The sequence below is a fragment of the Mesoplodon bidens genome (genome assembly GCF_964165515.1).
Source record: "Mesoplodon bidens genome assembly, chromosome: 16".
In the NCBI taxonomy this organism is placed as follows: Eukaryota; Metazoa; Chordata; class Mammalia; order Artiodactyla; family Ziphiidae; genus Mesoplodon; species Mesoplodon bidens.
The window spans coordinates 57022265-57038168 of record NC_138173.1 but is presented as its reverse complement, the minus strand read 5'-3'; the positions used below and the strand labels follow the sequence as shown (position 1 = coordinate 57038168).

General features: G+C 38.3%; 1 protein-coding gene across 1 annotated transcript in view; it reads left to right on the top strand.

The window, feature by feature from the left end:
- The first annotated feature begins 405 nt into the window (after nt 1-405).
- The window catches only part of RAD21 (RAD21 cohesin complex component), a 28452-nt gene continuing 12953 nt past the window's right edge, over nt 406-15904 (top strand). The window contains exons 1-4 of the mRNA XM_081258991.1: nt 406-621; nt 7409-7583; nt 12518-12647; nt 14015-14114. Coding sequence (XP_081115117.1) covers nt 7440-7583; nt 12518-12647; nt 14015-14114 — 374 coding nt within the window. The 5' untranslated portion in view covers nt 406-621; nt 7409-7439. The remainder of the gene's footprint in view (nt 622-7408; nt 7584-12517; nt 12648-14014; nt 14115-15904) is intronic.

Sequence of the window (15904 nt, the reverse complement as noted above, 5' to 3'; positions counted from 1 at the left end):
AAATATAGGTTGACTGAATGAATGAACCCCTACACTTTAGAGAACTTATTTAAGGGCTTTATGTTACATTCGTTGCTACAGAACTATTTAAATGAATTTTTATGTAAGGGGCATACAAAACTACACAGGTTTTTTTTTTCCTTTAAAACAAGCCCAAGAATAAAGTTACATCCAATCAGCGCTTCCTTGGCAAGCAAAGCGCGCGCGCCGCTTGCCAGTTCCGCGACGCTAGAAGACCCTCTAGCAAGAGAATCACCTTTACGCTTGCTCAGTTCGGGGCTGCTCAACCAGAGGGCGGGTTCCAAAGAAAAGGAAATGGTCGCTGCGCCTGCGTTGCTCCTTCTGGGTCTTAGGCTGGCTGCGCAGGCGCACAGGTACCATTTTGACCGTAAACATCCTGCCGATTTGAACCGAGGATTTGGGCGGCAGGAAGAGCCGCGGCGTAACGGCAGCCATCTTGTTTGTTTGAGTGAATCGGGAAGGAGGCGGCGGCCGTGGCGGCGGCGGGAGCTGCTCCGAAGCTACACCTCACAAGGGCTCCCCCCCTTTCCCCGCCCCCTCCCCCGACCCTTTTCCCCTCCCCAGGCCACCCAGCCCGCCCAACTCCCGGCGGAAAACAAGGTAAGATAGTCGGCCGACCCCTTCTTTTCTTCCGGCTCTCTTCCCCCCACCCGTTCCCTGCCCTCTTGCCGTCGGGGAGCCGGACTCCCGAGGTGGGGGCGGGAGGGCGAGGGAGACGTCGGCACTGCCTGCGCCCCGGGTCGGGGCAGTGCTGCCACCCTCCGAGCTCCCGAACCGCAGCGCCGCCCGCCCAGGCCCCTTGCCCAGGTGCCCACCCTCGGCCGGGACCCGCGCAGCCTGGGCCCGCATCATCGTCTATTGGGTAGCAAATGGTTCAGGTCTATTCCAAGGCCAAAGAAGCAGTTACTCGGTCGGTCTCTCGGTGAGACGCGGCTCCCCGAGGAGGTAGAAGAAACCCCGGGCCGCGGAGGGCGAGGAGGAGGTTTGAACGAGCGCGCTCTGGGCACCGGGCCGCCTACTCTTCGGGTGAAAATGGCTGTCTGGGAAGACGCGGGATTCGGGGCGGGAGACGGCGGCGGCGGGCTGGCCGCCCGCGACGCCAGCTCCGAGGGGCCGCAGCCGTCCGCCGAGCGCGGGTGCGGGGTAAGAGACACGCGGGCCCTGCCACTGCGGCCACGGTGAGGCCGGAGGACGGGGCGGGCCCCTCGCCAGGGACCGGTGTTGCTCCCCCTTCCCCCCCCTTTTTTTTTTTAAGGAAAATGGTTACGCTGGAGATAGCAAATATTGGCCAGACCCATAGAAAACGCGATCAAGGGAAGTTGCCTCTGATTCTTAGGAAATTAGCATAATTGGTTTTCCTCCCTGGCTTTCCTAGCGATTGAGGATATTGAGTGTTGTATTGGGGGGGGAGGGGGCGTTTCTGACAAATGCCTGGTGTCTCTTTCCTCGCTGAGAAAGGCTTTGAGAATGATCTGCTGTGATAGTGTGGGGTGACACTGTCGAGCTATGCTGCTGCCAGACTTAGCGGCCTTCTTCAGATTTGAAAGAGGGAAACGCTGGAAGGTTTGGCCACCTTACGATTTGTTAGGCTTTCAGTGTTCAAAAACGCGCTTGAGTTTTTCAGGGTTTCTGGTAAAGGCTACTGTTCATCGGCTTCCCTTCGCAAGCGAAAGTGAACATCTGCTCTCCGTATATTGTTTAGAATGATGATTGAATTCCAGAAACAAATTCCCATTTTCTTCCAACGAATGTAAATGCCAGGGAGCTGTGTGGTTGTGCGGAAGACAGGCTGGAAAAGCTTTCCTAAGTTGTAGAGTCATTAAATTTCTTTGTTTCATGTTGGAAGCAACTAATCCATTACTTTTTAAAAGGCATTGGTAAGGACGTATGCCATACCCAGTGATTACCTTAGTACCAGTTTGTAGACGACGTGATAGGTGTGCGTACCTCAGTGGACATAGTGCCTTTTTATATACAAGTCAGAATGACGTTGGTAGAGCGCAGCCTTTACCTTTCTTGTGTCTATGGAGGCAACACATGAGTACAATCTAGGGTTAACTTTTCTTAGGGATGAGAATTTCTTCCCTGGTGAGTTCCTATTTATTGGAACATAAGGATTCTGAGAAGTTTTATCTTTTATAGTTTGGTACAGAAGGGAAATTTCTAATATCAGAAATGAAGATTTTGTGTTTTTTGTTTAAATGTTGTGATGTCAGAATTGTTAGGCATGATCATGGTAGCTGGTATGTGCTCTGTGGGAGATTTTTTTTCCAAAGTAACTATCTGTGTCTACAGTGGCATTGTGTTGGGTATGGTGTTCTGTTTAATTCTCATAAGACTGTTCGGGAAACATCCCCATTTTATAGATGAGAAGGCTAAGCCTCAGATGTTAATTCACTTTTAACCCTTACAAAACAACTGTGGAGGGAGCTGAGTTTGAACCTAGGGCTGTCTGATTGTAAAACTCTCCTTCAAAGAACATTAGTATCAAAAGGGAGGGGAGCTCTAGGGTGCGGGGTTGGAAATACCTTCGGTCCCTGAGACACTCCCCAAGCACCCCCAAAGAGATGGTTCCATTCTTATCTGAGTTCGATGTTGATGTTTTCTAAGGTTAGTAATCACTGAATTTCCACCTTCCAGTTTTTTATAGTTAGGAAAAGTGGACTACACAGATTAAGCAGTTTAACATGCTAGTTACTGCCAAAGCACTCCCAAAATAATTGTTTTTACTTTGAGTAGATGACGTTTGTGCATTCCATAAGTTAAAAAAGAAAAAAGAAAGTCCAACAACAGTACAGAAGGGTCGTCCTCACTTTCTCACTGGACCCAGGTTCCAAAGGTGACCGGTGTCATCAGTTTTATTTGCACTCCATAGGTATTTTTTGCTCATGCAAATGCATGTTTGTATACATGTATAGAGAGAGCTCTCTTTTATCATTGTTTAAGAGTGCATGGGAATTCTATTGTATGATTGTATTAATTTGCTAAAAGTCACTTATTAAGGGCTAAGTAGGTTATTTCTAATACTTTGCTATTAAAGGTCATGCTGGCAAGGCAACATAGTGTTTAGTTAGACTTGTGGGCTCTGAAGTTCAAGTTCCACTTGCATTAAATACTGGTGACCTTTGCCACATTCCTTATCCTCTCTTTTTCCTGGTTTGTAAAATGGGCCAGCATTTATCTTCTAAGACTATCACAAAGAGGATGGACACATAAAATACTTAGAGCTTAGTAAGTTTTTGTTTTTTTTTAAATTGTTGTTATTATACATCCTCAAGTATACTTTTGGTTTATTACTGGAAGTGCAGTTTCTTGCTGGAAAGTATGAGATGTTGCCACATTGCCCTTCAAAGAGGTCATAGCAATTGATGCAGCCAGTATCCTGCCCTGCTTTTTAACAGATGAGTGAAATATTATAATGGTTTAACATCATTGTAGAAACATGAGCTGTAATTTGACTTTGGTTTTTTAGAAACATCTTAAAAGAAATTGCCGTTTTTGCGTTCCTGAATATGTTCTAAATTATCAGTCTGTTATTTCACATCAGATTTAAATTACTTTTTAGGATCAATTTTTAAAAGTTGTTTGCTGCTTTAGAAAAAATTGATTGAGCAATCATGAAACTGGTAAGCTATGCTTTTTGACCAAATGCAGACTTTCTGCTAAGATCTTTTGTAAAGAATTAGCAAAATTTAGAATCTTTAAAACTTTCAACCAGTCTTCTTTAAAGATTGGTTAACGGTTTGGTATTACTAAGGGAAAAAAATGGTTTAAAAGGCAACAATGATTACACTTTATTCTTATTTAGGTACAAGCCAGTAGTTGATCCACTGCTATACATCAGGCTTCCTTTAGTTATTAAGGTGATTTCCTCTTGCTAATTGTTTCCCAGATTAATTTTAGCACCACTCTGCTTTAGTTACTCGCCATCCAATGCCAAGAAAGCATCCGTTTAGGAATCTCTGCCTGGGCATAGCTGGGATATTTTAGGCATGGTACTCTTGACTAGCAGCTGAAGTGCTGGCCATGAACTGCTGACACCTGTTGAGACTTGCCAGTTTCAATTTCTAAAATTTCCAGAATTTTTTACATGTATCAATTATGAGATCACTTGGTTTATTTCATTTCCTTATTCATTAAACACTTATTTAGTAGTTGACACGCAGCAGGGAGTATTCTAGGAGCTAAATAGTAAGAGTTTTTTTACTCGTTTGGAACATGACTATCTTCTATAGTGATACTTGGAGCTTATGTGTATGACAGTGATTGTATTTCTGAGAACACACAGCTATATTGGATTTCTACAAAATCCTGTAGATTGTATTTATAATGCTGTAGAGGCAGCTTAATTTTTATGCTAACAAACTTTAAGGCTTGAAGTAGAAGCACTGCAACATAGGAGGCTCTCTTTGATTATGGGAAGCAAATTTTGATCTGCTAAGTGGAATAGAAGGTGCACTTGAGGTGTTGTTATTTAATGCTTTTACCTTAGAGCATTTGATCCGGATTCTTCCTAGTTTAGTATTCCTTAGTTCTTTTCTTAACTCCACATTTGAGAGAAAAAAGTTCACATCATTAGGCAGTTGATGAAGCCTATTTTATTTTTTTCTTCAGAGAAAATTTTCCTAGTGTGAATTAATGATCCCCTGGAAGCATCTGGTTCAGAGATTGAAAATTCCATTAAGTGATGGAAACTGGAGATGAGGCAAACCTGACTGAATTACTCTTGCACCACCCTCCCAAACATTTTTGACAGGCATAAAATCTCTTGCTTGGGATACATTAACTAATATGTATGTATTTTCTGTACCTTATTGGAAGGAATGAGCATAGTTTTTAATTGAAAGTACAATAAGCAAACTTCTTGTTTAAAATTTACAGTCCCTTTGTAAGAATATGAAAATACAAGTTAACCTACTCTGGATCTTTTTTCTTAAGCTAATTCAAAAGAAATTTTGCATTCCCAATAGCAGTGTATGAGAAATGCAGCATCTCTGTATCCCCACCAGCATTTGCTTCCTGTTGCCATTATGTTTTATTTTAGCTCCTATAAGAGGTGTGCAGTGATATCTTATTGGGTCTTAATTTGCATTTTCCTAATGACTAGTGATGCTGAGCATCTTTCTTGTTTTTAATTTGCCATCGGTATATTCTCTTCCTTGAAATGTCCTTTTTTTTTGCCCATTTCTAGTTGGATTTTTTTTTTTAACTCTTTGGTTTTGAGAGTTCTTTATATATTCTGGATCCAGGTCCTTTTCAGATATATGGTTTGCAGATATTTTTTCCCATCTTCTGTCTTGTCTTTGCATCCTCAGTGAGTTCCTTCATGTTAGGTTCTTTTCCTTTATAGGACATGTGTTTGGTACAATGTCTAAAAATTCTTACCAAGCTTTAGGTATCAAAGGTGTTCCCTTGTGGTTTTCTCCTTAAAATTTTATAGTTTTACATTTAAGTCTGTGATTTATTTTGACTTAATTTTTATATAATGTGTGAGGTTTGGGTTGAGGTCTTTTTTTTTTTTTTTTTTTTTTTTTGCCTATGGGTGATGTCTGATCACTCAAGCGCCATTTGTCAAAGACTAAAAGACTACCTTCCTCCTTTGAATTGCTTCTGCATCTTTGTGAAAATCAGTTGGACTTAATTGTGTGGATCTATTTCTGGGTTCTCTGTTCCATTGATCTGTCATTGATCTGTGTGTCTCTCTTCACACAGTATTGACTGTTGTAGCTATATAATAAGTCTTAAAATTGGGTAGACTGATTCTTCCCACTTTATTTTTCTTTTTCAAAATACTTTTAGCTATTCTGGGTGTTTTGCCTTCCCTTATGAGTTTTAGAAAAATCTTGTCAGTAGCTATTAACCTCATTCGAGTTTTGATAGGAGCAGTGTTAAAGTTCCTTTAAAAGTTAAAGGAACACTTACCATGCTGTCCAATAACACCGCAGAACATTTATCTTGGAAAAATGAAAAATTAACATTCACCAAGTCTGTGTACACTAATATTTACAGCAGCTTTATTTGAAATAGCCAAAAAGTGGAAACAACCAAATGTCCTTCAATAGGTAAATGGCTAAGCAAGTTGTGGTACTATAACCACCCCCATGGAATGCTACTCAGCAATGAAAGGGAACATACTGTTAAGACATGCAGCAAACACTTGGATGAATTTGTATCATGATGCTGAATCCAAGAAGCTGTTCCAAAAAGTCACATACTGTATGATTCCATTTATATAACATTCTCAAAATGATAAAATCTGAGAAAAGAACTGAGCGGTGGTTGCCAGGACTTCGGAATGGTAGGGAGCAAGGGATAGGTGTGACATAAGTTTTAAAAGTTTTTAAATCTTAATTAGTTTTCATGTGTTTTGGGTGTGCTTGAGTTTCTTTCTGTAAAAGCATGACTTACCTTTTTTTAGTGTTACGGACATTTTAGAAAAAATTCATTTGGCAAAATAGATTTTCTAAAGTTTTCTGTGGAAAAGGGAAAATACATGATATAAGGGAAATTATCTTTTTACACCGTTCACATGCTCTCCAAACTGGAGTTTTTCAGGCTGCCTTTTTTTTTTCTTAGGTATTAATACATTAGCTTACTAAAAGGAAAATAAAAGAATAACATACTTGTGTTTCTACTAAGACTATTTCAGTCATGAGATAAATTGTATACTGTATCATTGTCCTGAATTTAGTAATCAAGTGCTTTTCAGATTCCTGAGTTGAGAAAACTATACAATGCTTCATCTTTTTAAGGCTCAGCTTTTCTAAACTGCTTACCTGTAAAATGGGGCCAGCCCACTTACTTATCTGCTTGGTGAAATATGAAATGCTTGTCATGAGGTAGCAATTATTATATAATGCATTTAGCTAAGAATCTCAGTTTTTAATGGGGTTCTAAACATGGAAATTTCCTCATTGATTAATATCTGTGCCTGAGTGTTTTTCTTCTTGGACATTCTTTTCTTGTCATGAAGAATATATTTTCTGGCTTTGGGCCAGAAGCAGACTTACTTTTACAGTTAGTAATCAGGATAGGAATGGAATTAACACTTGATGGAACTTCAAAAAGAATAAGAGTTTTCTGAAGACCGTTTTACTTAAAGGAAAAAAAACAAACTAGCACTTTTATTTTAAGATGATAGTAGGGCATGGAAGTGACTTGACTTGTCCCCTTTCCTTTCAGCTTAGTGTGTGGGGGGATCTTTTCTTACCTTCTCAAAATTAAACAATAGATTGTTTTTTATATGCATACTACACTTCACTCAACCCTTTCATAGTTTTCATATTTAGAAGAATAGGAGACTTTTATTTTCAGATTTCTTGTATGTCTTGATAAATAATTCATTTCTTATGTGGTGTTGTTTGCATTAACTTCTTGTCCCCTTCAGGTTTCCTCCTGTTTCATAGTCAACCAGAACAATGTTCTACGCACATTTTGTCCTCAGTAAAAGAGGGCCTCTGGCCAAAATTTGGCTAGCGGCCCACTGGGATAAGAAGCTAACCAAAGCCCATGTGTTTGAGTGTAATTTAGAGAGCAGTGTGGAGAGTATCATCTCGCCAAAGGTATGTTTGATGTTGATATTTTTATTCACTTTGTTGATGGTTCATTGATGTGTGAAATAGAATTCTATAAAAACAGCTTCTTAGGTAGGCACCGATGTATATTGGAGGTAAAGAAAATCCATAGATTAGCCAGAGTTTCAGTTTGATACTCTCTTCTCTTTAAAAATTCTGTTGAGTACACAGATATCTTCATTTGCCTCTTTTAATGGCAGATAAGCATGGTCGGGCAGTACCCAAATATTTTATATTTAACTTTCTAGATGTTTTTATATTAAATATGTGTATAGGTATTCCTGATTGAGGAATTTACAAACTTCTCAAAATAAGGACCCATTAATTAGAAAATGTTGCAGGGGCCAGATCTAACTGTTGATACTTTATCCACGTAGCAAATGGTATCCAGAACACTTGCCCCACCTCAGCTTCACAGGCCTACTTGCCATTTCTTGAAGATACCAGAACTTTTTCCCATCGTAGAACTTTTGTACTAGGCTGTCTTTCCCTAAGTATTACTGTGTTCCTCTAGAATGGAAGCCTCATGAATGTCCTTACCTTATCTGCCTTGCTTACTACTCTGTTTCTAGAGGAGATTTTATTGATATCCTCTGAAACTTCTGAAGCAGTGGTTTCCACCCTTGGATTTCACAAATAGTATGACTTAATATGTGTTTTTTGTGTTGCCAAGGAAAGACCATTCAGACAAACAGACACAATTATAGCTACTTAACATCATGAGCATTTCATTGAGGAACAGACAGGTTGACTTTAAAAATGTATGAAGGGCTAATCTCAAAATAAAGGTATAGTCCTTGAATATAATTTTTATATACTCACACACACACATACATATCACATCTGTGTTTTAAAGGTCCTTTCCTGGGCTTTGTATTTATGCATATGCATACACACATACATGTACCAATTTTCCTATTTTGAAAGCATTCCACATTGCAGCTCCCTGGATCAGCATTGGGAGCTCCTCTTAGGATTAACAGTTTGGACAATGCTGGTACAGTGTGTTAAATAAGAGCAGTTCTTTATTGCTGAAGGAGCAAGGGGATCCCAGGAATAAAGCTGGGGTGTAGCAGAGACTTGTTTAGAAAAGTTATCTGGGAAAATAAATGTTGTACAGGAGAGAAGTGAAAGTTTGTATTTGGAATTAGAGTAAATTATAAAATTTCTATCTGTATATGGAAATTCAGCTGGTTTTAGAGTTACGGTGTAGAATTTATTGGTGTTAAAGATGTTTCTATTATGTTATTTCTAAGACAATACTAGTTAGAAAACTTTACAAACGGGGAAATAAGTGACCCGTAGTTCTACCACCGAGAGAAACCTTTAGTATCTTGCGATGTCTTCTAGACTTTTATGGGTGCGTGTGTTATACACGTAATTTTTCTCCTTTTTTAATGCATGTATAAAAAAACTGCATTGTTGGGCTTCCGTGGTGGCGCAGTGGTTGAGAGTCCGCCTGCCGATGCAGGGGATATGGGTTCGTGCCCCGGTCTGGGAAGATCCCACATGCCGCGGAGCGGCTGGGCCCGTGAGCCATGGGCCATGGCCACTGAGCCTGCGCGTCCGGAGCCTGTGCTCCGCAATGGGAGAGGCCACTACAGTGAGAGGCCCGCGTACCGCAAAAAAAAAAAAAAAAACTGCATTGTAAGTTTTGTAACAGGACTGCATTCAGGAAAAGCTCTGTTCATAACTCTGCCATCATTTTTAATGGTTGCATTGTACATTGTCATAGTCTCTTACCCACAGAACTTAAATACACAGAAAAACCCAGAAACACAACTTGACCAAAATTGAAGTGAGGTCATTTGTGTTTTCATAAATTTACTGTAGAAATACTAATGTGTATGGTTATGGGGAGCTGCTGCAGACACTCTTGGGAACGTTTTAATAAACGGCATGTGCACTGCAATACCTTTATAATATTCAAAAAGCTCTGAATTCCAAAACACATTTGGCCCCTAGGACTTCAAATAAAGGATTATGGACCTGAAATTTATCATTTTGATTGTGTATGATTTATTTTACCAGCTTCTTTTGGAAGGGAGGGAAATAATCCATAGTTTTTCCAAATTTTTTGAATTTAATTCCTCTGGTCTGTATAATGCAACCATTAAAAATTATGATAATGCTATGAACAGCTTTTCCTGGCTGCAGGCTCATTACAAAACAATGTAATACAGTTTTTTGTGTACACATGCACACAAAAATTGTGTTTATACATATATAAAAGCCTAGAAGGCATATTAAAATATTACTAAAGGTTTCTCTAGGTGGTAGGATTACAAGTTTTTGTTTTCCTCTTTTTAAAAAACAGCCGTTTAGTAACTGTTACTTGTAAAATCTTTTGTTCTGTGTCTTTCCTTAATGTTGATGTTTAGGAATATAATTATTGGAGCAGGTGATATACTTATTTTAAGATTTCTGATGTGCATTAACAATTTGCTCTGTGGGGAAATTGCACCAGTGTGCACTGCTGGTCGAATTGTTTGAGAAGATGATATTTTCTTTTTATAGGTATGCTTACTGAGTTAGGTGAATGGAGAAAGGAGAAATTGAACTCTTTTCTTGAAATTGATATGTGTGGCTAATCTTTAACATCCATAAGCAAGTATTGAGGGTGATTTGGCTTAAAAGGATACAAACTTTTTCATAATATGTGCAGAGTACTTTGTACCCCATTAGGGACACTACAACTTTAAAAACCATTTCAAAGTGCGTTTTTACTTGATTGATTGATTTTGTTTTATTGTGATAGAATATATCACAATAGATATCTCCACAGGGTGAACTGACGTGAAAATTTCTATGTCTGCTCTTGTTGTGCAGTTCTTGTGGTGCAATGTTGGTTTACTCGTTTAGAACAAGTGTCAGACAAATTGCTCCTTGCAGCTGCATGCGTTCTCTCTCCACCCTTCCCCTCTCCGTCTCTGGTTGGAACAGCCCCTCTTAAATCCCTGCAGATAAGAGTTTTCCTTGGATGTATAGCCTGTGTTCTTGATTATACCTCCACTCTTAACATGAGCTAGCTCAACAGCAAAAATGCCACACCTCATTTTACCTATTCCGGGACTAAACCCTGAACCAAACTAATCCAGAAAGAGAGACTTGGCCCAAACACCACCTTTTTATTTAATGAGGTGACTACTTTATTATCTGCATTTTTAAGAAATTTACTTTGAGGTAACGTTGATTTATCACATCATATAGGTTTTATATTTCTACTTCTGTATACCCCACAGTGTGCTCACCACCAATAATTTAGTTTCCATCCATTACCATACAGTTGATCCCCTTTAGCCATTTTGCCTTTCCCCCATCCTGTTCTCCTAAGGTAACCACTACTCTCTTCTCTGTATCTCCATGTTTTTGTTTAAACACCACCTTTTAGAAGTTGCTAATTCTGGACAAGATAATGGCATGCCAAGATTGGGGGGTTTTTTCCTCCTTTTTTCTTAGGTGAAGGTGCAGTCAGCAGTAATTTTAAATTTCCTAAGACTACACCATAAAGGGAGATTGTCATTTTCCATTAGGAGCAGTATTGTAATTGGGTATTATTTTTCATATCAGGGATTTATCATCAGATAAGTCCTAGATTTAGTTATAAATTTATTACAGTTTTAGATACTTATGAATTTATAACACTAAACTTCATAATTTTATGCTGTTATGAGATGTGACCATAAATATAGAGCCTGAGAGTTACTGTAAATAGGATTCTAGACTGCTACAGAGAGTACCCATATTAAATAAAACAACACATTGTATTTGTAAGTTATAAGTAACATAGTGTACTAAGGATAATTTAAACTTTACGCAAATATTTAACAGCTTTCTTTGCTACTTAAAAATTTGATGTTTTTATGGTGTGATCTGGAAAACAGTCTGGTAAAGTTGAGCTCATGTTTTCTTGTTCTTTAAAAAAAAATTCTTATTATAACCAGAGGAATGTTGACTCATTCTGTGTAGATTGGGTATTTCCTTCTCTCATTCTTTGCCCGACTACGCTGTCTCATCCCACATACTGGATCCCGTAAGCACTGATCAAGATCTACCTTGATAAAATACAGGCTGAGGAATGTATTTTCTTGTGAAGAAAGATGGATACCGTTATCCTTTATCAGTCAGTAGCTTTCCAGTCACGTCATAAAAACTCAGTGAGAAGTGGCTTAAACAAAAGAAGTTAACAGTCTTATTTAACTAGAAGTTTAGAAATAGGAAGATCTAGGATTGGTTCAGCAGTTCGAAGATGTCATCCAAGGACTCACCTTTCTTAGTTTATTGGCTTCTTGGGCTCATGCAGACGGCCGCGCAGTTACGGGGGTGCTGCAGGCAGCTACAAGCCCCACCTGCTCACAGTGCAGGCAGGGGAGAAGGAAGGGAGGGGGGTGTTCGTTGTTTTGTTTTGTTTTAATCGGGAAAACCTTTCTCAGGAATTCTCTGACCTACTTGACACTTCTCGTTGGCTGAACTGGGGTACGTACCCACTCAAAAACAAGCACCAGCAGAGAAGACTGAGACACTCATCCTTCCAGACTGGGGACATTCACTTCCCAAATAAAATCAGAGTTCAGTTAGCCAGCAAGGAGCAATGACTCTAGATGGGCAACCAAAAGTGCCACATGCTTCTTAATGTGCTAATGACAACAATTCATGGATTGCCTTAATACTTGCTTCATAGCTACCTTCACCTCTGTATCAGTTCATGAATTTCTGCCCGTCTGTTCTTTGGGTATACTCAGGAAATTTACAGGTAAAGGCAGTGAGAAATAAAATGTACATGATTGTGGGGTAACTTCAAATAAATGGTTAAAAGTATGGAGAGAGATAAATTGCCTATGAATTGCACAACATACAAGCTTTGAAGTAGACTCTAAATGCAGAAAATTAACTTTATAAATTGGAGTAATGTTAATTCACAGGTGAAGATGGCACTCCGAACGTCAGGACATCTCTTACTGGGAGTAGTTCGAATCTATCACAGAAAAGCCAAATATCTCCTGGCAGATTGTAATGAAGCGTTCATTAAGATAAAGATGGCTTTTCGGCCAGGTATTGTTGACTTTTTTGTTTTGTTTTTAACTTTGGAGTTAATCGTGTTTAGTTTAAAAACTGCTAAGCAAATATGCTAGATGAGCGTAGTTTGTTTTAATTGCAGTACAGGGAACCCCTTAAAAACAGGGCAGAGCTTAGAGAGGCAGTGTTTCAAGGGAGAAAACCGATTTTATTTTGGTTCTACATGTGGAATTAGGACAGTTACACCTTTTTTGTTAATCCTTTGGAGCTGCCTTTTTCTTTTAACCCCTTTTTCAGCAATCATCAGAGGTTGAAGTGTGGAAAACTAATCGTTCTATGATTTTTAAAAAGCTCAGGAAAGAAAATCTTAGAATTTTAGTTTTTTCCTGAATAATTTTAGTGTAGTCTTAAATTTACTTTTAGCTTAAGTTGTTGAGACTTTATTAAATGTTCTCTATAGTTCTTCGTTGTTTTGTTTTAGGTAATAGTTGATTCTAAATTGGACTCTAGCAACCAAACTTGCATCTGCATAGATAATTACTATTGTATAATTTTTTAAAGCATTGACGAAATTTTATTCTGATTAAAATAATCTCAGTGTGTAGGAGAGATGCCTTATACCGTAATTTCTACTGTTGTTACATTCTTATACTTCCATTTATTTTAATATATAAATAGTGAAATCTTTGAGATCTAAGATTTGGTTAAAAGTAAAATATTTAGGCGGGGGCCATGACATGGTAGGTGGAGGCCGATGATTTCTTATATGTGGCTGCTAAGTGTATTTTGCTTAAATAACATGTTTTGTTTCTTTTTATCTTTTAAAACAATGCATTTTTATATAGACCATTTGAAAAATATAGGGAAAAATGTAAAGAAAATTGAAATAATTTAATCCCACTTTCGTAAAATAACCAGCTTCTCTTCACATTTGGGGTATTCTTTTGCAGTCATTCCTTTTCCTCATAAAGTTCATGCTTATTTAGAAAACTGTTATTAATATTTATTTACTTGTTGATACGTCCTTTTAAAGACTTCTCAGTTTAATGCATAATTAGTGCTTTGACCTCTTGTAACACAAGTAATGTGGCTAATGATTATTAAAAAAACAAAAGTACTTGAGCTTCAGTGGTATTTTGCAAATATTATCAACCCTTCTGGAATATAACCTTAAGAAATTATACTGACTTTTTTTTTTAACATCTTTATTGGAGTATAATTGCTTTACAGTGGTGTGTTAGTTTCTGCTTTATAACAAAGTGAATTAGTTATACATATACATATGTCCCCATATCTCTTCCCTTTTGTGTCTTCCTCCCTCCCTATACTGACGTTTTACCTTCCTTGACCCCTTGATAATCTTCGGTGTAGCCAGGTCTTCAAGCTTACCGTTTCTTTTCCAGGTGTTGTTGACCTGCCTGAGGAAAATCGAGAAGCTGCTTACAATGCTATTACTTTACCTGAAGAATTTCATGATTTTGATCAGCCACTGCCTGACTTAGAGTATGTCTCTCTCTCTGTCTCTTCTTCTCCTTCTTCTTTTTTTTTTTTTTTTTTGACTTGGTGTACAAAAAACATTATTGGCTTACAAATGCATAGTTTTCTTGGGATGTTTTGACATTGCGTTAACATGTAGCTAGAATGCACGTGCTTTCATTTAGGGTAGTATATAAATATGAAACACATAACCTAGAAGTGTTTCTTCTATAAGATCATGTAGAAGATGCCAGCTTTAACACAGCTAAGAGAATTCTGATTTGCTTAGGCAATTGTGTAAACTGAACAGCAGTCTAGCTGTTTGCTTTACATAATGATATCAGTAAACTAGAACTGTTGCTTCATGATTTTTTTCAGAGGTATATACTAAAGTCATCTACCAGTTTATCATCTTGGCCAAGCTGTAGTCAGCCACAATTTTTGTTCTTTTCTTTTTTTAATAAACATATGAGATAACTTTCTATAAAGAGCAAGAAAGGGTCATTGTCACACAACATTTAAGAAGAGAAAGTTGTACAGAGATGGCCATTACAGCAGAATACTGTGGTGGTATGTTGTTTCCCTCTTCTCAAGTCTTCAGAATTCAGCTCTGATTACCATGACAGGGAATGTGACTGTCACTTTCCAAGGGAGTGAGTAGCACAGCTATCCGAGAAACTCTCTATACCAATCCCCATTTCTTTTTTGATAAATTTGTCTGCTTTTTTAAAAAATGATCTTTGACTTTTAATTGTAGGAGTAAGTTTATGATTTATTTTGAATTTATTGTGTTAATTAGTGCTAGGCACTATTTGGCTGCTTTACTTTTTCCTCCCTTTCTTTATACTTCTATTTTATTTTTTAAAAATTTTTATGGTGGAATTTTTTAACATAGCTAAACAGTAGAGAGATTAGTAAATATTATGAACCCCCGGTACTGATCATCCAGCTTCTTTTCATTATCAATATATTGCCAGTTTTATTTCATGTGTACAATCGACCCTTAGACAGGTTTCACCTGGGAGGGTCTACTTACGTGCAGATTTTTTTTCACTAAATACATGCTACAGTACTACACAATCTGAGGTTGGTTGAATTAGTGGATGCAGAACCACAGGTACCGAGGGCTGACTGTAAAGTTATATGTGGATTTTTGACTTCAGGGGGAGGGGTGGGTAGGTGCCCCTAAATCCCACGTTGCTCAAGGTTTCAGCTGTATTTCCCCAATTGACCTTCTAACTATGGATTATTTTAAAGCAAATAACAAATATTTTATCTCATCTGTAAATACCTTGGAATGTATCTCTTTAGAGGCAAGGAATTTTTAAAACAAAGACATAACAATATCACAGTTTTTTAAAAATTACAATAATTCCTTAATATAATATACAATCAGCAGTCAAATGTCCCCAGTTGACGCATAGGCTCCCCCCGCCCTGCTTTGTTTCAGCTACGGTCTATACAGAAGTTTCCAGCCTGCATTTGGTTGATATGCCTCGTAAGTCTCTCTTAAGAACCTGTAACAGAGCTACATGTTTTTTGTATGTGTGTCCTTGCCATTTATTGGCTGAACAAACCTGGTGATTTGTTCGGAAGTACTTACATTCTGAATTTGGTCGATGGTATTCCACATTTGTACTAAACAGTCTCAGAAAAGCCAGTTAACTTCAGTGTTCACATAGCCTGTAAGTTGCAGGGCCCTGATGAAAACCCATGCCTATCTAGCCCATGCATCTCTAAGTTTTTGCTCTGTATACCATGTTGCCTTATGTAGTGATTTCAGCATATTATATTTTCCTCGCTGGTCATTAACAGTT